A 24,131-nucleotide genomic window follows, 5' to 3' on the forward strand; every position below is an offset into this window, starting at 1 on the left:
GCCAAGCGAGGAGCCGACTGGCCAGACGGCGCCGTCAATCAGCGAAGGGGCGGGGCGGCGGCGGGGCTGCCTCACGAAAACTCGGGGAGAGTTGGGGGGGGGGAGGGGCCGGCCGGGGCTCCCCGCGGCCCCTCCCGGCGGCCGCTCCGCCGCCTCTCCCGCCGCCCGCGCCGTGCAGGGCGGCCCCGCGGCCCGACCGAGCCCCGGTGCCGCCGGTTACCTGAGGGAGGGCCGGGCCGCGCCGCCGCCGGGGCCTCGCGCTCGCTGCCTCTTGCGCTCACGGCTCCCGCCTCCCCCTTCTCCCCTCCCCTCCCTCCCCGCGCGCGAGACTCTCGCGAGACCCGAGGGGAGGGAACGGCGCCGGGGCCAATGGGGGGGCTCCGGGGGCGGAGTCTCGGCGTGGAGGGGCGGGGCTGACCACGCCTCTGTGGGCGTGGCCAGACGGAGAGGGCGGGACCCGCCCGGGGGGACCGATCCTGCGGGACACCGGCGGGACACCGGGACACCGCTGAGCCCAGCAGCGCACCCCGGAGCTCCCCAGACCCCCGCTCCGGGCCCTGGCGCTGCCCGGGAGCCGGTCCCGGCTGCGGTGCCCCCCAGGGCGGGGTGTCCTGGGCAGGGACAGCGGGACGTGACCGCCCGGGCGGTGGTGCCGGGCACTCCCGGCGGTCCCCGGGGATCCGCCATGTCCCCATCCCCGTGGGGACACGGCTGAGGGCTCAGGGCGGCACCGTCACCTCCCCAGAGGGAGAACGCGAGCCCAGGGCAGCGTGGTGCCCCGCTGCCGTGCCCCAGCGCCAGCCGCGGGCAAGTGACACGAGATGGGGCCACCAAGGAGACACGAGGAGCCGAGAGACTCCGTCACCAAACCGTCTTTATTCCCCTCCCGCCCACGGCGAGGCCGGGGTCGGGGCTCTCCCCCACGCCCTGACTGGTATTCACGGCTGGGCGGGACACCGGACGCAGCGGGGTGTCAGCTCTGTCACCGTCAGCAGCTCCATCACATGGCGAAGAGGATGAGGAAGGCCACCATGAGGCAGAAGAGCCCCATGGCCTCGGAGAGGGCAAAGCCCAAGATGGCGTAGGAGAAAAGCTGCTGTTTAAGCGACGGGTTCCTGCAAGGAGAGGAGAGGGTGGTCAGCGGGGGCGCAGCCAGCCCCCGACCCCCCCATTCCCACCCCCCCGCTGTGCCCCCCTGACCTGGCATAGCCGATGATGAGGCTGCCGAAGACGGTGCCGATGCCGGCGCCAGAGCCGGCCACCCCCACGGTGGCAGCGCCAGCGCCGATGAACTTGGCGGCGGTGTCGATGTCCCGGTGGGCCGCGCTCGTCTGGATGGCGCGGTGGGCACCCGGCCGCTCCTGGGAGGACGGGAGGGTGGGCAAGAGGGGAGAGCGGGAGGAACCTCACCCCCAGTCCCCCCAGTGCCTCAGTTTCCCCCCCAGCGAGCTCCCCGCAGCCTCTCGGGGAGCCCCAGAGAGGATAGGGGGCACAGTCACCTCCTCGCACCCCTCCCAGGGCTGGTGCTTAGCACCCTCGGGTACCCCCAGCCCAAGCTGGGCACATTACCTGCTCCGTCCGGGCCTCAGGGCTGCTCAGCATGGAGGCAGAGAGGGGCTGGCACAGCGCCCGCGAGCTCCTCCTCACCTGCAAAGCACAGAAACCCTCAGATTCGGGTGGGACACCCCACCCTACGCTGCCCTCGGGCAGTACAACTCCACCCGGGGTCCCCTGAGGCCACTGCTGCCACCTCTGGTACCCCCGAACCCGCTCAGCCCCTCGGGGCACCCCAGGAGCCAGCAGCACCCAGCTGGGAGAGCCTGTCCCGGCACCCGCCGCTCAAGGGGAGCTCCTGGGCATCCCACATGAGCACCCACATCCGCAGGGGTGGGTGTACGGATCCTGTGTGCCAGCGGGGCTGGCATCCATCCCTCTGCCTCCACGTGGGTAATTAGGAACCGTCGAGCAACGGCTAACGGTCTTTAACTGGAGTGGACGAGCGCTCCGGGCTCCGCTCACCTTCCGTATGGATCAGGGTGCCTCCAAACCATCCCAGAATCTCTCTCTCTGCCCCCAAGGACACGTTACCCACCCCCAGACCCCCCCCCAGATGCCCCTTGTCCTGGAGAGGGCACACGGAGGGTGACGGAGAGGTTTGCCACTACTCACGAGGAAAGGAGCGGAGACCAACTTTGCACAGGCGGACATGCCGACGGACGGAGGGACACACGGCTGGGAAAAGACACATGGACAGCAGGGCGTGAGGAGCCACAACACGTGGGACCCGGCCTCGGGGACGCGGGTGGCCCCCGGGACGGGCGGGGGGACACACGGGAGGTCCGAGGCACGCGGGAACGGCGGCGTGGGACGTGTCTCGGGTGACAGCGCCTCGCTGAGCGGTGGCACTTTGCAGCTCAGGATTTTGGGGTCCAGGAATCGCTCCAGGGGGGGTTTCACCTGCGCCGGGGGGGCGACAGGAGCTCACGAGGCCCCTGGTGCCCATGGGGTGGGACAGCCCTGGGGATTCCCCCCCCCCGGTTCTGCCTCCTGATGGAGAACGGGGCAGCTCCAGGCACCCGCTGGGCCATGGAGGGGGTCCCGGCCTGGGGCCCCCCAGCCCGGGCAGGGGGTGTGGGGGCTGGAGGGGACAGAGCCTGGGGGGGGGGGCGGGAACCCCAGTGTGGAGGGAGGTCACCCCGAAAGGCAGCGTGAGGTGATGGCACCTTAAACTAGTGGGGCGGTCACCCCAAAACTGGGGGTTCACCCCAAAACTGGAGGAGGGTCACCCCAAACTCGGGGTGGTCATTCCAAAACTCGGGGGGGTCATTCCAAAACTCGGGGGGGTCATCCCAAAACCGGAGGGTCACCCCAAAACTGGGGAAAATTCACCCCAAAACTAGGGAGGGTCATCCCAAAACTCGGGGGGGTCACCCCAAAACTGAGGGTTCACCCCAAACCTGGGGGAAATTCACCCCAAAACTCGGGGGGGTCATCTCAAAACTCGGGGGGGGTGCCCCCACCCCAACCAGCTCCTTGGAGGGGGGGGGGGGGGTAAACCCCCTTCCCTGTCCCACCCAAAGCGGGGGGGGTCTCTCTCCCCCCTCCCCGTGCCCCCATCACAGGGATCCCCCCCCGCCCAGGGGTGCCCCCCCTCACGCTCACCTGGCGGGCCGGCGGCGGCGGGCAGGTCGCGGAGGCGTCGAGTGCGCAGGCGCGCCCGGAAGCGCCGCCCGGAAGCACCACAGAGAGCCCCGCGCTGCGGCCGCCCAGAGCGCCGCCCGCCCCGCGGCGCCGCCTGCGGGCCGGGAGGAGGCGGGGCCGGGAGCTGCGGGGCGGGGGGCGTGGTCAGGAGGAGGGGGCGTGGTCTAGTGGAGGGGGCGGGGCCTCGCGTCGCGCCCCCTGGCGGCTGCGAGGGGCGCTGCGGGCGCCGTTTCGGGGAGGGGGCACGAGCGGGCGTGGGGGGGGTGCGTGTGTGCGCGCGCGTGTGTGCACGTGCGCGTGCATGGCACGTGTGTGCGTGCACGTGAACGTGTGTGCACGTGTGTGCGCGCACGCGTGTGCACGTGTGAGTGCATGGCACGTGTGTGTGTGCACGTGAACGTGTGTACACGCGTGTAAGTGTGCACGCACACGTGTGTGCGTGTGGGTACGCGCCGGTCTGCATGCGTGACACGTGTGCGTGCTCAGGCGTGTGTGCACACGTGTGTACCTGTGGGTACACGTCTGTCTGCATGAGTGACATGTACGTGCTCAAGTGTGTACACGCGTGTACGTGTGCGCGCACATGTCTGTACCTGTGGGTACACGTCTGTCTGCATGTGTGACACACGTGCGTGCCCAGATGCGTGAGCACACGTGTGTGCGCACGTGGGTACATGTAGGTACACGTCTGCCTGCATGACGTGTGCGTGCTCAGGTGTGTGGACACGTGTGCGCGCACATGTCTGTACATGTAGGTACACGTCGGTCTGCAGGTGTGTGTGACACACGTGTGTGCCCAGATGTGTGAGCACACGTGTGTGCACACATGTCTGTACGTGTGGGTACACGTCTGCCTGCATGCGTGACGTGTGCGTGCTCAGGTGTGTGCGCACACGTGTGTGTGCACGGGGGCACGTGCATTGCTGTGGCCCGTGTGTGCTTATGTGTGCGCGTTTGCACACGTGTGTGCGAGGAGTGGACACATGTGGGAGGCTGGGGGAGCGCCGTGTCACCCAGGGTGCTGCGAGACTGGGAGACCCCAGGGTGCTGGGGGACCCCCAGGGGGGGGGGGGGGGGGGGGCTGCGTCACCCCAGGATGCTGGGATCCCCCCAGGGTGGGGGGGGGCTGTGTCACCCCAGGGTGCTGGGACCCCCCCAGGGTGGGGGGGGGCTGTGTCACCCCAAGGTGCTGGGATCCCCCCAGGGTGGGGGGGGCCTGTGTCACCCCAAGGTGCTGGGGACCCCCCCAGGGTGGGGGGGGGCTGTGTCACCCCAGGATGCTGGGGGGGCCCCCAGGGTCTGCGGGGGGACACGGTGTCACCCCAGGGTGCTGGGGACCCCCCCAGGGTTGGGGGGGGGCTCTGTCACCCAAGGGTGCTGGGGTATTTGGACCCCCCCGGGGTGCTGGGACCCCCCCCCAGGGTGCGGGGGGGGACACGGGGGCCGGATCGATGGGCAGCCGCGAGGGCCGAGCGAGCCGCCGTTAATTAACCCGCTGCTCTAATTAACTTTCATTAAGGGAAAATCAATAGCGGTGCTGGAAGGCGGCCCGGCCCCCCTCCCCCTTCACCCCCCCAGCCGGGGGGCGCGGGGGGGGGCTCCGTGTGCGGCCCTGCGCGTGCCAGGGACACGCGTGTGCACACGTGTGTGTGCACATGGATGTGAGCACGTGTGTGTGTGTGCACACGGGGGTGTGCATGAGTGTGCATGCACAGGGGTTGCACACGGGTGTGTATGTGTGAGTGTGCAAGCAGAAGGGTGTGCACGTGTGTGTGTGCACAAGGGGGTGTGCACGTGTGTGTGCAAGAGTGTGCATGCACAGGGGTTGCACACCGGGGTGGGCACATGCGTGAGTGTGCGCACAGACAGGTGTGCACGTGTGTGCGTGCACACGGGGATGTGCACACGTGTGTGCGCGTGGAGGGTGTGCACGGGGGTTGCACACAGGCGGCTGCATGTGTGTACATGCGTGCACACAGGGGGGTGTGCACACGTATGTGTGTGCTCACGGGGGGGTCGTGCACACGCGGGGGTGCATGTGCGCCCACGAGGGCCCTGCACAGCGACACACACGTGTGTGCGCACCCCTGCAGCAGCGCGTGTGCAACGCGTGCCCCCCGAACCCCCACTCAGCCCCCAACCCCCCCAGTGCCCCCAGTTATCTCCCAATTCCCCCAGTTACCCCCCCATGCCGCAAATTAACCCCCAGTGCTCCCAATTACCCCCCCAATACCCCCAGTTACCCCCAGATCCCCCAATTCCCCCCAATGCCCCCCCCAGTTACCCACCCAATGCCTCCAGTTACCCCCCAGTGCCCCTAATTACCCCCCAATGCCTCCAGTTACCCCCCAGTTACCCCCCCAGTGCCCCCGATTACCCCCTCAGTGCCCTCAGTTACCCTCCCAGTGCCCACAGTTACCCCCCTAGTGCCCCCAATTACCCCCCAGTGCCCCCAATTACCCCTCAGTGCCCCAGTCACCCCCTCAGTGCCCCCAATTACCCCCCCAGTGCCCCAATTACCCCCCAAATGCCCCCAGTCACCCCCCCAGTGCCCCTAATTACCCCCCAAATGCCCCCAGTCACCCCCCCAGTGCCCCCAGTCACCCCTCCCATCCCTGGGGACACCCCTCCATGCCCCCCCCAACCCCTCCAAGCCCCCCAAACCCCCTCAGCCCCCCCAAACCCCCCCTCCACGGCCTGTCCGTCCGTCCGTCTTTATCCGCCTTTCCTCCCCCCCCTCTTCCTCCTCTTTTTTTTTCCCCTCCTTTGCCCATTTTATTATTTTATTATTTTTTTTTATTATTATTCCCTGATTTAAACCCCGACTCCATTTGCCGCCGCTGACCTTAACGGCTTAAATTAAAAAGCAATGTTCTGTGCGCGCCTGCCAAGCCGCCGAGCCCGGAGAAGAACGAGGGGGGGGTTAGAAAGGGGGGGCCCCCCCAGCCCCCAGTCCCCCCCCCCCTCTTTTCCACCCCTCCCAGTGGGCTCTGATGGTTTTAATATCCCCGTAATGGCTTTGACCTTGCGATTAATAGCGGGATTTGCAAAAGCCGCCGCGGCGTGACGGCGGCCGGGGGGGGTGGGGGGTGTGGGGGGGGTGGGAGAGGTGGGGGGGGGTGTCTCTATTTTTTTTGAGGAGGGGGATTAGAGTGGTAGGGGGCTTGGTGTTGGGTGGGGAAACTGAGGCACGAGTGGGGAATGGTGGGGACTGGGCGGGGGAATGAGGTAAATTGGGGGGGGTTGAGGGGGTGACTCACTCTTTTTGGGGAGGGGGGGGTTTTGGGGTGGTAGGGGGCTTGGTGTTGGGAGGGGAGAGGGGTACCAGGGGTGGGGGGCACTTGAGGATGGGGGTTACCGGGAGTGGGAGGTACCGGAGAAGGGGGGTGCTGGGCAAAGGGGGTACCAGGGGTGGGGGGTACCAGGGGTGGGGGGTACCGGGGGAGGGGGGGCGGGTGCTGCTGCCCCCCAGCCCCGCCCCGCTCCCGTTTCCCGGCCCCGCTCCCGGCGCTGGCGCAGTCACCGCCCGCGCTGAATCCTAATGAGGCGGCGGCGGGAGCGGGATCGGCCCCGCGGAGACCCGGGGGATGGGGGGGGGGATTCGGGGGGGGTCGGGGGGATCGAGATCCCCCCGACCCCTCCCGAATCCCCCCCCCCCCAAGGACAGTCACTCCCGCACCGCCCGTCCCTGCCACACCCGCACAGCTGGATGGGGGGGGGTGTCACTACTACATCCACAGCTGGATCGGGGTGGGGGGGGGGAGTGTCACCATGACACCCACAGCTGGATCGCAAGGATCACTATTACATCCACAGCTGGAGCGGAGGGTCACCGGGACACCCAGCCACAGCTGGATCCCAGCTGGAGCATCATTAAACCCACAGCTGGATTGAGGGGGTCACTGTGACACCCACATCTGGATCCCAGGGATCACCGTTACACCCACAGCTGGATTGACACCCACAGCTGGATTGAGGGGGTCACTGAGACACCCACATCTGGATCCCAGGGATCACCGTTACACCCACAGCTGGATTGAGACCCACAGCTGGATTGAGGGGGTCACTGAGACACCCACATCTGGATCCCAGGGATCACTGTTACACCCACAGCTGGATCGGGGGGGCGGGTCACCATGACACCCACAGCTGGATCCCAGGGATCACCACCTCCCACTCCAGCCCTGGAGACCCCTCCCTCACTGGTCCCTGTCCCTAGGGAATGGGTGCCACCAGGCTGGGGGTGACACCGGGCTGGGGGTGACACTGGACAGTGGGTGACACTGAGCTGGGGGTGACACTGGGCTGGGAGTGACACTGGACAGTGGGTGACACTGGGCTGGGGGTGACACTGAGCTGGGGGTGACACTGGACAGTGGGTGACACTGGGCTGGGGGTGACACTGGGCTGGGAGTGACACTGGACAGTGGGTGACACTGGGCTGGGGGTGACACTGAGCTGGGGGTGACACTGGACAGTGGGTGACACTGGGCTGGGGGTGACACTGGGCTGGGAGTGACACTGGACAGTGGGTGACACTGAGCTGGAGGTGACACTGGTCTGGAGGTGACACTGGTCTGGGGGTGCCACCGGGCTGGGGGTGACGCTACGTGACGTGTGTGCGGGATCCTGCTTCGTGACACCCAGGTGGGGGGACCAGCCGGTGTCCCCACGGTGACAAATGGGACCCTCGGGGTGGCAGGTGGGACCCTTGGGTGCCACAGTTTCATGAGGAGGGTGCTGTGGCCGGGGGGGGGGCGGGGAAACCATTGCTGCCCCCCCCGTGAAATCCGGCCCCGTAAATCCGGCCCCGTCGGGTTTTATTGCTTCGTTAGGAGGTGAAACGACGCGATGCAGAAGCACCCAAATGGGATGACGTCATGGGAAGCGTTAAAGGGAGGGGAATTGGGTGGGGGGGAGGAGAATAAAATGGGGGGGGAACACTTTTGGGGGGGAATTTGTTTTTTTTTTGACCTCCCTAGTGATGCCAGGGAAGGGGTGGGGTGAATCTGATTTATCCCCCAGGATTTAGGGATGATGCCGCAAAAACACCCTTCACTCCGCCACAGCCCCTGAGCCATCCATGTTCCCGTCCCCATCCCCATCCCATCCCATCCCATCCCATCCCCATCCTAATCCCAATTCCAATCTCATCCACATCCCTGTCCCCATCTCCATCCCCTTCCCCATCCCATCCCTGTCCCCATCCCCATCCCATCCCATCCCATCCCATCCCATCCCATCCCCATCCTAATCCCAATTCCAATCTCATCCCCATCCCTGTCCCCATCCCCATCCCCTTCCCCATCCCATCCCATCCCTGTCCCCATCCCCATCCCCTTCCCCATTCCATCCCTGTCCCCATCCCATCCCATCCCATCCCCGTCCCCATCCCCATCCCATCCCATCCCATCCCATCCCATCCCCATCCTAATCCCAATTCCAATCTCATCCCCATCCCTGTCCCCATCCCCATCCCCTTCCCCATCCCATCCCATCCCTGTCCCCATCCCCATCCCCTTCCCCATTCCATCCCTGTCCCCATCCCATCCCATCCCATCCCCATCTTAATTCCAATTCCAATCTCATCCCCATCCCCATCCCATCCCATCCCCATCCCCATCCCCATCCCATCCCCATCCCCATCCCCAGCCCCATCCCCAACCCCATCCCATCCCATCCCATCCCATCCCATCTCATCCCATCCCATCCCATCCCATCCCATCCCATCCCATCCCATCCCATCCCATCCCCATCCCTGGCCCCTCCCATCCGGGGGATCAGCGGAGCCTTTTTGGGGTGAGGGGGGCTCAAAACGAGTGTGTCCCCCCACCCCACCCCCCCACCCCCCGACGGGGACGGGGGCACCCGAAACATCCCGCAGCTCCTTGGACCTCGCCCCGGCTCCCGCCCCGCCTCCACCGGGGGATTTTCCTCTTTTATTTTTTATTTTTTTTCCCATTTTTTTACAGGCTTTTTTATGACAAACTTTACTTTACGTTTGACATTTAAAAGCTGATCAGATCTTCCCTCCAGGACAGCAGGAAATGGAGATATTTATTGGGGTCTCGCCGATGCCGGGAGAGCCGCGAGATTTATTCCGACAGCGCGGCAGGATTATAGATCTCGTCTGGGCGGCCGGTGCCGCCGGTGCCGCCGGTGCCGCCGGTGCCGCGGGCCGCGCCGCAGCCTGAGGACACGACGATTTATGGGGGGCTCAGGGTTCGGTTTAGTCCCCCCCCCCCCCCGAGAAAGGGTGGCTGGAAGGTGGCGAGAGCCGGGGCCGGCTCATCCCGTGCCGCCGCGGTGGGGATTCTCCGGTGGCAGGCACGGGGCTGTGCTGGGGTGACCGCGGCGCTTTCTTGGAAGGGTTTTGTTGTTTGAAAGTGAAAGTTTGGGATTTTTCCGTGTTGTTCTGCAGCTCCTCTCTGCCCTCCAACCCCCTGCCTGCTGCTCTCCTGCTTCTCTACCTGCTCCTCAGCTCTTTGGCATCTCCAGCCTTGGGCTGGGAACAGCATTCAGGATGTGGGGACATGTCCAAGGTCAGGGATGGTGTCCTGGACCTTGGAACATGACTTGAGGGACGTGTCTTGGACCTGGGGATGGTCTACCAGGTTGAGGAGCACATCTTAGACCTGGGGTTGGTGTCTTGGGATGGTGTCTTGGAGCCAGGGACGTGTCTTGGGTGAAAGGATTTTGTCTCAGAGCTGGGGACGATGTCTCGGGAGTGGCTCGGACTGGAGGATGGGGTCCTCAGTGGGGAACGATGCCTTGGACCTGGGGACATGTCGTGGCTTGGGGGAACGGGTCTTGGGTCAAATGATGGGGTCTTGCACCTGGGAATGATACCTGGGGATGGGGAACGGTGTCTTGGGGTGAGGGACAATGTCCTGGACCTGCAAAGAGACTCTTGGGACAGTGTCTGGGACCTGGGGCCAGGTCTGGGGTCAAGTGACAAGGTCTTGGACCTGGGGAAGGGGTCTTGGGTTGGGGACAGTGTCTCAGACCTGGGGACAACATCTCAGACCTGGGGACACATTGTGGATGTCCCTTCCGTGGGCCAGGGTGGCTTTTGAGACCCCACCTCACCAAAAAAGCCCCAAATACAACATCATCGCCGCCTTTTCCTGCCCCCGTCGTTATTTCCCACCACTAACGATGGAGATTCCTCCCCCCTGGCATGTGGGAGGGGGGTCACCACCAGCACCAGCTCCACAGGCCCGGGGACCCCTCAGGGACCCCCCCACGTTATCTTTATTTGCGTCATTTGGGCACAAATATTCCCGGGAGGGGGTTAATGTTGATGATCAGCCCCACCACCACCACCTGGCAGCAAACGCCCGTCACCGCGGCGTCAGGCCCAGAGCTGCAGCTCTGGAGTAGAAAAGGTGACGTCACTGCTTGCCTGGGTGATGTCATCATTTTATTTTTTTTGCCTCACTGAGCCGGTGATGTCAGCAGCCCCCCATCCCCCTCGGACCAATCCTAAAAAAGGTTAATTTGGCTTCTGGGCCAATCCAGCCTCAGCGCTTTGCTCTGTCCCGACCAATCGCGGCTGGAGTTGCCCAGGGGGAAATTTGGGGACAAACCGCCCCCCCCCCGAACTGGGCCATCTCCAAACACAACTCCCCCCCCCCCCAACTCGCTTCCAGCAGCACCAGGAAAGCCGGGCTGAATTTTGGGTTAAAAACTACCAGTTTGGGGACAATAACCGCAGGCTCCAAGAGACACCCCCCCCCACCTCCGCACCGTGCAAGCGGGGCTCAATGTGGGGCTAAATCCCCCCAAATTGGGGCAAACCCCCCCAGTCTCCACCCTGAACACCCCCCCCATGGGGGTGATACCCCCATAGAAGTGTGATCCCCTGTGCCAGGGGGATGGCTCTTGTGCAAACGTGTCGCCACGCGTGTGATACCCCCCTGCAAGTGTGACCCCCCCCATGTGAGCGTGACCCCCCCCATGGGTGTGTGACCCCCCCCATGTGAGTGTGACCCCCCCGTGTGAGCATGATCACTCCACGTGAGCGTGACACCCATGTGAGTGTGACCCCCCCCCGTGTGAACGTGACCCCCCATGTGAGTGTGACCCCCACATTTGAGTGTGACCCCCCCCCCCATGTGAGTGTGACCCCCCATGGGTGTGTGACCCCCCCCATGTGAACATGACCCCCATGTGAGTGTGATCCCCCCCATGTGAGTGTGACCCCCATGTGAGTGTGACCCCCCCCATTTGAGTATGACTCCCCCCATGTGAGTGTGACCCCTTCATGTGAGTGTGACCCCCCATGTGAGTGTGACCCCCCCATTTGAGTATGACTCCCCCCATGTGAGTGTGACCCCCCCCGTGTGAACGTGACCCCCCATGTGAGTGTGACCCCCACATTTGAGTGTGACCCCCCCCATGTGAATGTGACCCCCCCATGGGTGTGTGACCCCCTCCATGTGAACGTGACCCCCATGTGAGTGTGACCCCCATGTGAGTGTGACCCCCTCATGTGAGTGTGACCCCCCCATGTGAGCATGATCACTCCACATGAGCGTGACACCCATGTGAGTGTGACCCCCCCCATGTGAATGTGACCCCCCCATGGGTGTGTGACCCCCCCCATGTGAACGTGACCCCCATGTGAGTGTGACCCCCCCATGTGAGTGTGACCCCCATGTGAGTGTGACCCCCCCATGTGAGTGTGACCCCCCCCATGTGAACGTGACCCCCCATGTGAGTGTGACCCCCCCCCCCATGGGAGCACGATGCCGGTGCCGGGCCCGGGGGTCCCGGGGGTGCGGGGGGGCCGGAGGATGCTGCGGGCTCCATGGCGACGGTTGCCGAGGCGACCGCGGAGCTGGCGCGGGGGCAGCGCGGGGGGGCGCGGGGGGAGCGGCTGCCCCGGGGAGATCGATGGGATCGATGGGATCGGTGGGATCGGTGGGATCGGTGGGATCGGTGGGGGCCGGGAGCCGGTGAGTCACCCCCCACGGGCTGGGGAGGGGCGGGGGGCGGCGGTGTGCGTGTGCGCACGCGTGCGTGCGCGTGCGCGCGTGTGTGCACGCGTGTGCGCGTCCATGCGTGTCCCTGCGTGTACGTGCATGTGTCCGTGCGCGCCTGTGCGTCTGTGTGCGCGCGCACGTGTACGAATGCGTGTGCATACGTGTGCTTGCACGCGTATGCGAGAGCATTTGCGCGTGCATGAGTGTGTGCGACTGCATGTTTGCACACGTGTGCGCGCGCGTGTGTGCGTGTCAGTGTTTGCGTGCACTGGCGAGCACAGGCAGCGGAGTGCACGTGAGTGTGCGTGTGCAGGTGTGCACACGTGCGTGAGCTGCGTGCAACGGCGTGTGCAGGTCGTGCGTCTGCAGACATGGGTGTGCACGTAACCACAGACGTGTGTGTGCAAGCGTGTACGTGTGCAAGTGTGCGTGTGTGCAAGCATATATGTGTGCAAGCATGTGTGTGTGTGCAAGTGTGCGTGTGTGCAAGCATGTGTGTGTGCAAGCATGTGTGTGTGCAAGTGTGCGTGTGTGCAAGCATGTGTGTGTGCAAGCATGTGTGTGCGTGCAAGTGTGCGTGTGTGTACACAGCCTGACACACGCGTGTGTGCGTGCAGGCAGGTGAGCGTGCACACACAGGTGTGCAAGCGTGTGCGTGTGCCCCTGCACACGCGTGTGCACACACGCGGTGGTGCAGCCCCCTCCGCCCTGACCATTTACGGCCCTTTCAGCAAACCCCAACCCCCCTTTCCCCCCCCAGCTGTTCCCCTTATTATGTTTTTTTTGGGGGGGGGGGGGATGTGGAAAAGGGGGTCTGGGGGCTCCTGTCATGGGTGCTGCTCATGGGGGGGGGGGGGCTGGGGTGGGGGTGGGCGAGGGCTCTGGCCCCCCCCCCCTGCACTGCACCACGATGCTCCAGGAAAATAATAACCCGGCAGCGGGAGAACATTACAAAAATGGGAAAAAAAATAAAAAAAGAGGAGCGAGGGGGGGGAGTGAGGGGGGGGCAGAGCTGGGAAAGGTCGTCTGCTCCCAGTAAAGCCATTTGGGGACGAGTCGGGTCCTTCCCCCCTTGCCGTGACCCCTTTTTTTCCAACCCCCCCCTCAAATCCTGCAACTGGGACCCTCCAAAGTGCCCCCGGCAGAATCCGGCCCCTTTATAAATACCCGCCCCCCCCCCCATAAACCGAACCCCATTTTTGGGTGCCAGTGGGTGCCACAGCTGAGCATCGGGGTGCTGCTGGGCTTCGTTAGGGCCCCCAATTAGAGCAGGTGAGTGAGGAGCCGTGATTTACAGGCCAAGACACCCCCCCTACCCCCCCCCCCCCATCACGAACCTGCGACAAAAGGCTGGGGGGGGGGGGGGGGAGGGGGGGGGGGCGAGGGGGGGGGTGTGAATCAATCCGGCGTCTTTTCTCCCAATATTTTCTGCCGTTCCTTTGTTCTCCCAACGAAGGGCCCCGCCCGCCGCCGCGGCAGCTTTTCCCACCGTTTTCCTATTTTTCCCTTTTTCTGGAGGGTTTTCACCTAAATTGGGTGATTTTTTTCCCCTCTCTTGTCCCACCCCACACCGTGTCTGGGCCCCCGATCCCGGCACTGCGATGGGGATGGGGAGAAGATGAGGGATGATGCGGGGTGGGGGGGGGGTTGTGGGGAGAGATGGGGTGGGTGGGGGGTCATGGGATGGGGTGGTGGGTTGTGGGATGGGGTGGTGGGTCATGGGATGGGGTGGTGGGTTGTGGGATGGGGTGGTGGGATGTGGGGTGGGGTGGTGGGTCCTAGGATGGGGTGGTGGGACGTGGGGTGGGGTGGTGGGATGTGGGGTGGGGTGGTGGTTCCTAGGGTCTTGGGGTGAGGTGGTGAGACATGGGATGGGGTGGTGGGTTGTGGGATGGAGGGTGGGATATGGAGTGGAGTGGTGGTGGGGCATAGGATGGGGTGGTGGGTCTTGGGGTGAGGTGGTGGGATGCAGGATGGGGTGGTGGGTTGTGGGATGGGGTGGTGGGATGTAGGGTGGGATGGTGGGTTGTGGGATGGGTGTGGAGGAATGGGATGGGGTGGTGGGTCACAGGGTGGGAAAATGGGTGGTGGGATGGGACAGATGGTGAGTCAGGGGATGGGATGGTGTGGGATGGGATGGGATGGGATGGGATGGGATGGGGTGGGGTGGGATGGGATGGGATGGGGTGGGATGGGGTGGGGTGGGATGGGTGGGATGGATGCAGGTTCCAAGCTGGGAAGGGGAACCGCAGGCCGGGGCTGTGGGTGCCGGATGGGGCTGGGTGCCACGGGACGGGACTCGGGCACCCACGGGCGCCCCACCGGGAAGCGGAGCAGGATGGGACCCGCAGCACCACGACAGGCGGCACTGGGACCCTCGGGGCGGGGAGGGGTGGTATCCCGGAGCACCCAGGGGTGCTCAGGTGCCACCCAAAGACGTGCCAGCCCCCTGCCCCCCCCGCAGCCGAGTGTCCTGGGCTGGACTCGGACCCCCGAAATGGGGAGTGGGTGTGGGGGGGGGACACGGAGCCACCGGGTCCCATTTTCGGGACAACTGCTCCCCCCTCCGGGCTCGCCCAGGAGCGCAGCGAAGCGATCGCCCCCCACCCCTGGGACCACCCCGGGGCTCAGCGAGACCCCTCAGCATCCCCCAACCCCCCAGATCGCTCCCCCCCCCCCCCCCGACGGTATCCGGCCGCGGTGGATTCTCCGCTGTCTGATCCCCGTTGTGCTCCCCGGGCCCCTCCCCGCAGTTTCACCCCGACTTTTTGCCTAATTCCCCCCAAATTCGGGCAAAAGGGTGAACTCGCCATTTCGGTTTTTTGTGTGTTTCTTTTTTTTTTCCTAAATTCGGTCAAGAAAAGTAAAAAAAAAAAAATTAAAAGGATAAAAGTTATTAAGGGGGGGGGGGAAGCGGAGCTTTGGGGTTGCAGTGGGGTCACACACTGCCCCCCCCTCCCCTGCTGTCACCCCCAGCCCCTGGCCCTATATTGGGGTACCCCCAAGGCACGGCAGAGGCTTTGCCCCCTCCCCACGGCAGAGTTTTGGGGGGATTCCTGAGTCCCACCCTTTGGAGGGAGGTGGGAAATGGAATTTGTTCCACCAGCCCCGGTGACAAAAGGGGGGTGGGGGGAGAGGAAAAAGCCGCCAAAGCTGCTGGAAAATGAATATTTAAAAGAGAAGGAAACCCATTAAAACGGCTTCAGTTTTATTCCCATTACAGCCCATTAAATCAGCGCCGGGGCAGGCAGAGGGAAAGTGGCTGCGGGAGGGGAAGGTTTGGGGGGGGGGGGACACAGCTCTGAACTGGGCAGGGGACAAATTCAGCCCCCAGCTCTGTCCTGGGGCCACCTGCAGCATCGTGGCCCTTCCAGCACCTCCCACCCTCCCGTGCCTCAGTTTCCCCATGTGCAAACGCCAGGGAGGATGCTCGGCTCCCTCCATTCTCCCTGTTTCCCACCCAGAATTGAAATTCTGGTGTGGGTTAGCGGGGGATGAAGCCACTTCAGGGTCGGGAGGTGCATTTTGGGGCTGGAAATGGGCCCCCCCACCCCCCCCCCAAATAATTTTGATAACACCAAGGCCACAAGGACGCGGTGCCTCAAGCCCAAAGCCGATAAAACCCGGAGCTCCCCCGGCACCACCGGCTCCGCAGCCGCTTTTATGGGGCCGAACGTCAGGATTTCAGGGAATACGGGCAGGTCGTAAAGCCGACGTGAGCAGAGCGGTAAAACAGCTGCAGAGCCCCATTTTGGGCAGAAAAAGGGCAAAATAGGGAGTTCGAGGGGGGGGTTCTGGTCCAGGGGTGCTGGGGGGATCCCCTCCACCCCAAACCTCATTCCTCATCCCTGGAGTAGGGCCCACCCAAGGTCACGGTTGCATCCGGGGCTGCCCCTGGGTCCCGATCCGCCACCCAACGGGTGGCACGTCGTCACCCATCCCCGCCGGGTACCACAGGGACCCCGTTCCGGCCCGACGGCCGCTGCGTTGGCCGAAGGGATGCTCGGAAAGTTGAAGAGCAGCGGAGGGAAGGTTTCCATGGCAACGACTCCCCCCTCGAAAGAAGAAAAAAATAAAAAAATTCTATATCTGCATTTCTCCGTTTGGGGGTAAAAGTGTCATTTGTATGCAGGCGGGAGCGCGGCGCCGCTGAAATCCGAGCGGAAAATCAAAAAGGCGAAGGCAGGAGCGTGGCTGCCGGGGCGGTTATCGGGGAGGTGGGGGAGCGGCGCGGGGCCCCCCCGGTATTTAGTGCCGTCCCGGGTGAGGAGGGTGAGGATGGGGATGGGGATGGGGTCAGGGATGGGGACAGCGGGGAGGGGTGAGGGGTCCGGGTGCTGTGGCCAGGCTGACGTGGGAGCTGTGGAGGTCAAGGTGAAGGGGATGGGTGCTGGGGAGGAAGTAGACACACAAGGACCTTCCCGTCTGTCCGTCTGTCTGTCCTTTCTATCCATCTCTTTATCCTTCCTGGCTGGCTGTCCTCGCCCTCCATCTGTCCTTTCCATCCCAGTGGGTTTGAGCCTCCCAGTCCCCCCCACCTTATCCCAGCGGGGCTGCTCCCTCCAGTCCCCCCTCATCCTTATCCTGGTGGGGCTGAGCCCCCCAGCACTCCCCAGTCCTTATCCTGGTGGGGCTGAGTCTCCCAGTCCCCTCATTCTTATCCCAGTGGGTTTGACCTCCCAGTCACCTCCTCATCCTCACCCCGATGGGGCTGAGCCGCTCAGTTCCCCCTCATCCTTATCCCAGTGGGTTTGAGCCTCCCAGTCCCCCCAGTGGGTTTGAGCCCCAACGCCCCCCATTCCTATCCTAGTGGGGCTGAGCGCCCCAGTCCTCCCATCCTTATCCCACTGGGGCTGAGCCCCACAATCCCCCCACTCCTTATCTCAATAGGGCTGAACCTCGCAGTCCCCCTCATCCTTATCCCAGTGGGTTTGAGCCCCCCAGTCTCCCCCTTCCTCATCCCACTGTTACCCCACCCCAGTTTCCAACCAGTTTCCCACAGGTTCTGTGAGCTGAACCGACTGGGACAGGGTCCAAGGGGGATGGACGCAGCCCAGAGCCGGACACATGGACCTGGATCCATCCCTCCATCCCCCAGCGATGCCCACCCAGGGCCCAAACCCCACCCTGGGGGTGGGCAACGCTGCAGACCCCCCCACCCCAGGACAACGTGGGTGCTTTGCAGGGCAGGGGGGTGACACCGAGCCGGGGGGTCCCCAGACATTCCCAGCGCTCCCAGTCCCAGCGATCGGAGCCGCACCGGCACGATCGTGATTTAATAACGGCATCTCCTCGGAAAACATCTGCCTCTTCCCAGGGCTTTGTTTCACGTTGGCGCTGCAGTCCTTTGTCCGCGCCGCGCTCCCAAAAAGGGCGGTTTTCACCTTTTTTTTTCCCTTCTTCCCATCTCCATTTTCCTTTTCCAGCAGATTTCCCAAAAATCAGGGACAGGGACGACGGGGACGCAGAGGATGCGATAGATGGACGTCAGGGTTTCGCCTTAGGTTGGAGGTTTGGGGGGGACACAGAGCAGGGGGATGAAGCCCGGATGCCGTGGTGATGGGCACCTGCTGCCTCCATCCCCAAATTCACATCTCTCCTTGCACCTCCACCCCCCCCCCGGAATAAATGTCTGATGGGATCAATTTGGGTCAGAAACACCCCAAAACACAGCAGAGAGCTTCCGAATGGTTCCTTGGCCAGAACACCCATGGAGCAGCACCCGCCGTGGGATGGGTGCCGGGGTGGGGAGGGGGGGAGTGAAGACTGAGAGATCCCAATTCCTCCCAAGACTTGGGATTTAATCCCATTTTTCCCCAAAAAAGGAGGCAGCAGCTTCTCGGAAGCATTTCTGGGGCTTCCTCCCCCCCACCCCACCATCTCCCATGGGTGCTCGGATGAAGCAAAGCGTGTTTGGGGCAAGATCCTGACTCCATCCAAAGCTTCCCAGGGAAATCTTCCCTCCTCTGGAATGGAATATTTCATTTTTCTCCCCCCAAAAAACCCCAACCTTATTTCCTTGCACCAGCTCCTCACCAGCATCTCTCGCAGTGATGCTCTGGGAAGACGCCGAAATCAAAAAAATCCAGGAGGATGATGGTGAAATACCATTTTTTTCCAGCATTTTTCAACCATTTTTTCCCCTCTGCCTCATTTTTGGACATGAGTGTTTTTGTTGGGAGCACAGCTTCCCGTAGGAAAGACTCATTTTTGGTGAAGAAACCCCAAATTTGGCCATTTTCTCCCTCAAGATGGAACATTTGGGAAAATTTGGCTGCGGGTCTGGCTCTGGTAAGAGCACTTTGATTCCCACAGTGTGTTTTCAGCCTCAAAATCCACATTTTTTATTGATGGAAAGAGAATTAAAGGACATTTTTAGATCCTTGATTTCCCCTCTGCAGCTTTTGAAGCCTCTCAGGGTCCAACCACTGCGTTTTGGGTTAAAAATCCCAATTGTAGATGATTTGACATTCCCCAGCCTGGAAAATCCTCCCCGAAAAATCCCAAATATTTCCCCAAAAGCCTGTTTTCTCCAGCCTTTTTTCCAGCTCCTTACAACGAGAGGAGGTGAAACCTTTGCCGATGGGAGCGGGGTGGAGGTTGGCTCTGTCCCTCTAATACATCATTTTTATTTCCTGTTGTAACTGACAAATTGTTCTGTATTTTATATCGGATCCCTCCAGGCAAAGGGGCTGCAGGATGGGCTTTTTTTTTTTCTTTTTTTCCCTTTTTTTTATTTTTTTGGTATTACCTGGGAGAGGGGGGAAAAAAAAAGAAAAAAAAGTCGTAAAATCAAATAATAAAATAAAATAAAAAAAAAGTTAAAATAGTCCAAAAGAACAGACACGGTGGTAATGAGCACCGCAGAGATGCTCTATAAACCCGAGCGAGGCTGCAGGGATGAGGGAGGAGGGGGAATAAAAAGGCCACCAGGTAGAAATATCCACATTTTCCCTAAAAAAAAAACACCTCCAAAAAACACCGGGGAAATTTTCAGCCCCCACACCGCTCCAAATTACCATCATTATGTACAAACGCACCCAAAAACCCACTTATTCCCCCCAAAAAAACAGCTGACCGAAGGAAAAAAAAAAACCTTGAGCAAAAAAAAAAAAAAAAATTAAAGCTTTTTTTTAATATTTTTTTCCATGCAAAGCTTGGATCGTGCTCCTTAAAACACCATTTCTGCCGGGATTTTAATTGTCTTGGAAAAGGTCAGGCGATGCTCCTTCCCCCCCGGTTTCATTTCGCTTTATTTATTTGCCCCCGGAGAGGAAAAAAAAAAAAAAAACTGCCTCGGCCACGTTCCGCCCGCGAATCCGCCGCTTCCGAAAAAATAGTATGTTAATAAAATGAAAAAATGAAAAAAAAAAAAGAGGTTTTTTTGGTTGGTTTGTGGTTTTTTTTCCGGTCTGAAACGTTCGAGCGGCTCTCGCCGACTGCCGCCACCGAGGGCTGGTTGGCTCCGGCTCCCTGCAGCCTCCCTCCTGGTGATTTTTTTCCCAATATCCGTGTTTTTTGGGAAATTTTGGGCGCCTGATTTAACCGGAAGGGGGTTAATCAAAGCATAAAGCCACCCCCGCCCAGCTGGGTTGGTGCCAACCTCGGGCACCCGCACACGGCGGGACGGACGGACGGACGGACAAACCAGCCCTTTCCCGTCACTCCGTGTCACGAGTGACCCAAAAATCCCGGAAAATTGCCCCAGTTTACTCTTTTTCCTGCTGTTCCAACCACGGGGCGTCATTTGGGGTGAAATTCATCCCTTTTGGAGCCGGGGAGGTGGCAGAAGTTTTGGTGGCCACCGCTCCGCTTTCAGTAGCCGCACAGCGGTGACACATCCAAGAGCCGCTGAGATCCTTGGGGGTATTTTTGGGTGGAAATCAAGCATTTTCCACCCTGACCCCCCAAATTCCTAGGGGAAAATGAGCAAACCCCCATCTCCTGATGCCCAGGAGATGCTCCACACCGCCGCAGACCTCGGTGGGTTCCTCCCCCCGACCCTTTGCCGCGTCCACTTTGCAAATCTCCGTGTTTTTATGGGTGATTCGATCCGTTCGGAGCGTTTTGGGCTTGTTTATAAATATCCTGGACTATAACTAGCCACACAGGGAGGAAGGAGCCGTTTGCTCAGGGCTCTCCAACCAGACCCAGGAGCTGCAGGTAAATAAATTCACGTAGGAAACGAGATCCTCCTCGCCGGCATCGCCGTGGATATGGATTGGCAGAAGCTTCTTATTTGGGATAAAACGGCTGCGCTGAAAAGTGTCACCCGTGGGGACGTGGCATTTCCCTGGGGACATTGGGGAGGGCTGGGGGAGGTGACCGTGGTCGCGTGGGGTGGCAGTGGCAGAGGGATGTCCTCTTTTTTTCCTCCTCCAGGGTCGGCTGCTGGTCACAAAAGCAATTAAATGGTTGTCTGGAGGGAAAATTAATCATTAGTAATTAAACACGACCTGTGGGTTGGATGAAGATGGACACAGGGATCCCAAACCGCTGGAGAAACAGCCCCACATCCCTCCAGGAACCCCAAAAAGGGGCCAGCAGCTGAGTCAATGCCCCTTTTCCAGCCTTCCCGGGTCTGAAGCCACATTCCTGGGGTTGTGCCTCTCCCCGGAGGTTCTTTTTTTTTTTTGGAGGGGGGTGAAAAAAAATCTAATGAGATGAGGCGGAGTTGAAACGCTGCAAAATTGGGGGGGGGGTCCGAGGGTTCGAGCGGCGTTTTTGCAGTTCAGCTTTTCCCTTCCCTGAGTTTGCCAAAGGGTTTTTTTGGGGGGACACGCACACAGATCCAGCAAGTCACGATGAAGGGGGTGAGGTTTTAGGGGTGACCACCCCCTCCCCAGCCCCGGGTGGGCGGCAGAGGCAGCACCCTGGGGTGCTCCTGGTCACCCTCTCCCCCTCCCACCTCTTATTTCCGATTATTTCTTAATGCTTCGTGCAAATATCATCGGAGGCAGTTCAGCCCTCGCCAAAATCCAACCAAATTTTGCCATTTCTCAGCCACGTCAATAACGGGGCAAAAAACCCTAAATTACCCCAAATGAGGCAGCTGGGAAAAGGGGACATAATGGCACCGATGGCCTCCACTGGGGCACAACCTTTTATGAGACACTGGAGAAGCCAAGCAGGAGACAGCGAGCCCCAGGGAGGTGATTTCGGCTGCCGGGGGGGCCAAATCCTGCCACGGGCACTGTCCGAAGGGGACAAATCCCACAAAATCCTCCGCTGTTCACGGAGGAGCGTCGCCAGCGGATGGTTCGAGTAGGGAAAAGACAAGAAAAGAAAGAAAAAGGCAAAAAATAGAAATTTGCTCCGTCAGTCTCTGCTGACGGTGGGGGGAAATGCAAAAAAAACCCCAAAAAACAGAGAAAAAGAAAGAAAAAAAAGACTAATTATATTTTATTTGCTGATCAAAAGGCAAACGACTCGCTGCCGGCGAGGAGGCAGCGGGGCTGGTGGGGTTGGCATCATCGGCGAAGGTTTTGCCTCTCCAGGGCGCATTTTCTGGGCAACCACCTCCCGTCTGGGCTCGGCGCGTCCCGGCTCGTCGCCGCGCCGGCGGTGCTGGGCTGCTTTGTACCCTGTCCAACAGCGGGCGGGAGGAGGGCAAAGTCCCCGCGTGGAAAGGCCGGGGTGGTGGGTGGTGGGTGGGTTGGGGCAGGGCTGGGAGGGACCGTGGGGTCGGTGCGGGACCCTTCGGGGTTTGGTTTTGTACCGGGGGGACGTCCCAGCCTTGGGTTTGCTTTTGCACGGGGGGAGCATCAACGTTGCAGCTTTGCTTTTGCACCACGGGAGCCTCCTCACCTTGGCTTTGCTCTTGCACCACTGGACGTCCACACGTTGGCTTTGGTCTTGCATCATGGGACATCTTCAAATTGGCTTTGCTCTTCTCCCATGGGACATCTCCAGCTTGGCTTTGCTCTTGCACCATGGGACATCCCCACCTTGGCTTTGCTTTTGCACCACTGGACATCCCCTCCTTGGCTTTACTCTTGCACCATGGGACATCCCCACCTTGGCTTTGCTTTTGCACCACTGGACATCCCCTCCTTGGCTTTGCTCTTGCATAGTGGGACATTCTCACTCTGGCTTTGCTCCTGCACCATTCAACATCCCCACCTTGGCTTTGCTCTTCCACCATGGGACATCCCCCCCTTGGCTTTGCTTTTGCACCACTGGACATCCCCACCTTGGCTTTGCTCTTGCATCACTCAACATTCCCACCTTGGCTTTACTCTTCCACCATGGGACATCTCCACTTTGGCTTTGCTCTTGCACCACAGGGCATCTCCACGTTGGCTTTGCTCTTGCATTGTGAGACATTTCCATCTTGGTTCACTCTTGCACCACGGGAGCACCCAACAACCGGAGCCAAGCCGAGCAAAGATCTCACCTCGGTTCTGCACCCACCTCACACCAACCTCTCCACGAGCTCCGCCGGGCCGCTCTCTGCAAGAATTGCCTGGGAATGCCAAAGGGGAAAGAAAAAAAATGACGGAAAAAAAAATGTGAGGAGAGCACGTTCCTCCTTGTGCTCCATCGCGAGCAGAGCCGGGGCGAGCCGGGCGCAGCGGGCGACTGGAGCCTGGGCGGCTTGGCCTGTTCCAGCTTGTTCCCTGCATATTTTACGGCTGCGTCGGCAAAGTTCTGCCTCCCGTTGGGGCTCCGCGAGGCTCCGGAGGCTGCAAAGCAATTACCTGCTCCTCGCTCCCGCGATTTCGGCATTCCTGCCAAAAGACGGCCCCAAATTTCCCTCCCTGCCCCAAGCGGGGGTTGGATCCTGCCTCCACCCTACACCCCGTTTGCAGCCGGGATGGAGCCCTCCCTGCACGGAGCAGGCAGGAGAAGTCCTGCCCTGTGCTTTTTTTTTGCTGGAAAAAGATTAAAAACCTTCCAAAAAGATGAAAATAAACCTGCCAGGGGCCAACGCGCGCCCGAGCTGCGTCCGCACAATCACCCCCGCGTCAACCTGTAATTAACGCCGTGACGAAATTCCGACAGGCTTCGCTCCGCAGAAAGTCCGTCTCGCCTTCCAGTAAACTCTATCTCGGTTTAATTGGCTCTAATTTGCATGAAAACAATTATCAGCCGCGTTTTGCCTCTGGAAAGGTTGAGAAAGTTATGGAAATGTCTGGGGAAAGAAAAAAAAAAAAAGGATTCGTGAATCACCGGCATCGGCAGGCGCGTCGGATCCGGGGAGAGCCGGAGCCTTTGTGTTTTGGGGTGTAAAGCTTGAAACGTGCCATGAGGTGGGAAAGGGAAGGGGGAGGCTGGGGTTGGTGTGGAGAGAGAGTCAAGGATTGGGTTTGGGGGGGGTGGAAAATAGGTGCCCTGATGCCCCGGTGACGGGCTGGGCGCTGGGGAAGCCAGGCCCAAGCGTCGCCGAAGCGGGTTGAGATGAATCAACCCCGAGGGAAAACGCTCCCTCGATGCCCACGTCACCTCAAAGAGGAGAAATTAGGGTGAAAGAGCCAAAAAAATCACTGTTCACCCGGGGGCTCGGGGTGCCCAGTGCCAGCGGGGGCATCCCCAGCCCGGCGGCACCCTCCGGATACAGCCGCAACCCCAGCGATCGAGGCCAATTTTGGTGCTTTTTTTTTCCCCTTTCTGGCGTTTTAAAGCCAAATAAAGCACCGTGTGCGGTGCCAAAATAATATAATATTAAAAAAAAAATAAAATTGAGCATCCCATCGGCCCCCGCCGGGATTTCGGGGGCTCGGAGCGGGCGCCCACGGGAGCTCGGCCACGTGGCAACGTTGAGGCGAGAGCCGTAAATCACAACCAGCTGCTGAGTGGGGAAAGTGGAGGGGGGGGAAAAAATATTCCCCGCGGTGGCTGCGGTCGGAGCCGCCTCGTGCTCGAGGCCTCCCAGGGTGGGGACACCTCGGGGTGCCCCCGGTTTGGGGGCACGCGAGGGACGGGACCCCTTTGGCCGGTGTC

The 24,131-nt window shown here is 61.3% G+C and overlaps 2 protein-coding genes across 3 annotated transcripts in view; both read right to left on the minus strand.

Moving 5' to 3' along the window:
- Positions 1-254, minus strand: part of LOC104379355 (cyclic AMP-dependent transcription factor ATF-7) — a 68,826-nt gene extending 68,572 nt beyond the window's left edge. The window contains exon 1 of the mRNA XM_086630911.1: positions 221-254. The gene's annotated coding sequence lies outside the window, so the exon portion shown is untranslated. The remainder of the gene's footprint in view (positions 1-220) is intronic.
- A 646-nt stretch (positions 255-900) lies between these two features.
- ATP5MC2 (ATP synthase membrane subunit c locus 2) lies at positions 901-3,181 on the minus strand. 2 transcript variants are annotated; one of them, XM_086630918.1, is made up of 5 exons: positions 3,163-3,181; positions 2,170-2,232; positions 1,570-1,647; positions 1,201-1,358; positions 901-1,115 (listed from the first exon to the last, which is right to left on the minus strand). In XM_086630918.1, exons 2-5 carry the CDS (start codon positions 2,206-2,208, stop codon positions 1,001-1,003), a joined length of 390 nt encoding a protein of 129 aa, XP_086487044.1. In that variant the 5' UTR covers positions 2,209-2,232; positions 3,163-3,181; the 3' UTR covers positions 901-1,000. The 2 variants fall into 2 exon arrangements, with proteins under 2 accessions (XP_086487044.1, XP_086487045.1); XM_086630919.1 differs by lacking the exon at positions 3,163-3,181 and having other exon boundaries at positions 1,201-1,361; positions 2,170-2,246.
- Between the last annotated feature and the right edge of the window lie 20,950 nt (positions 3,182-24,131).

Source organism: Tauraco erythrolophus, unplaced genomic scaffold (genome assembly GCF_009769465.1).
Source record: "Tauraco erythrolophus isolate bTauEry1 unplaced genomic scaffold, bTauEry1.pri scaffold_60_arrow_ctg1, whole genome shotgun sequence".
Lineage (NCBI taxonomy): Eukaryota > Metazoa > Chordata > Aves > Musophagiformes > Musophagidae > Tauraco > Tauraco erythrolophus.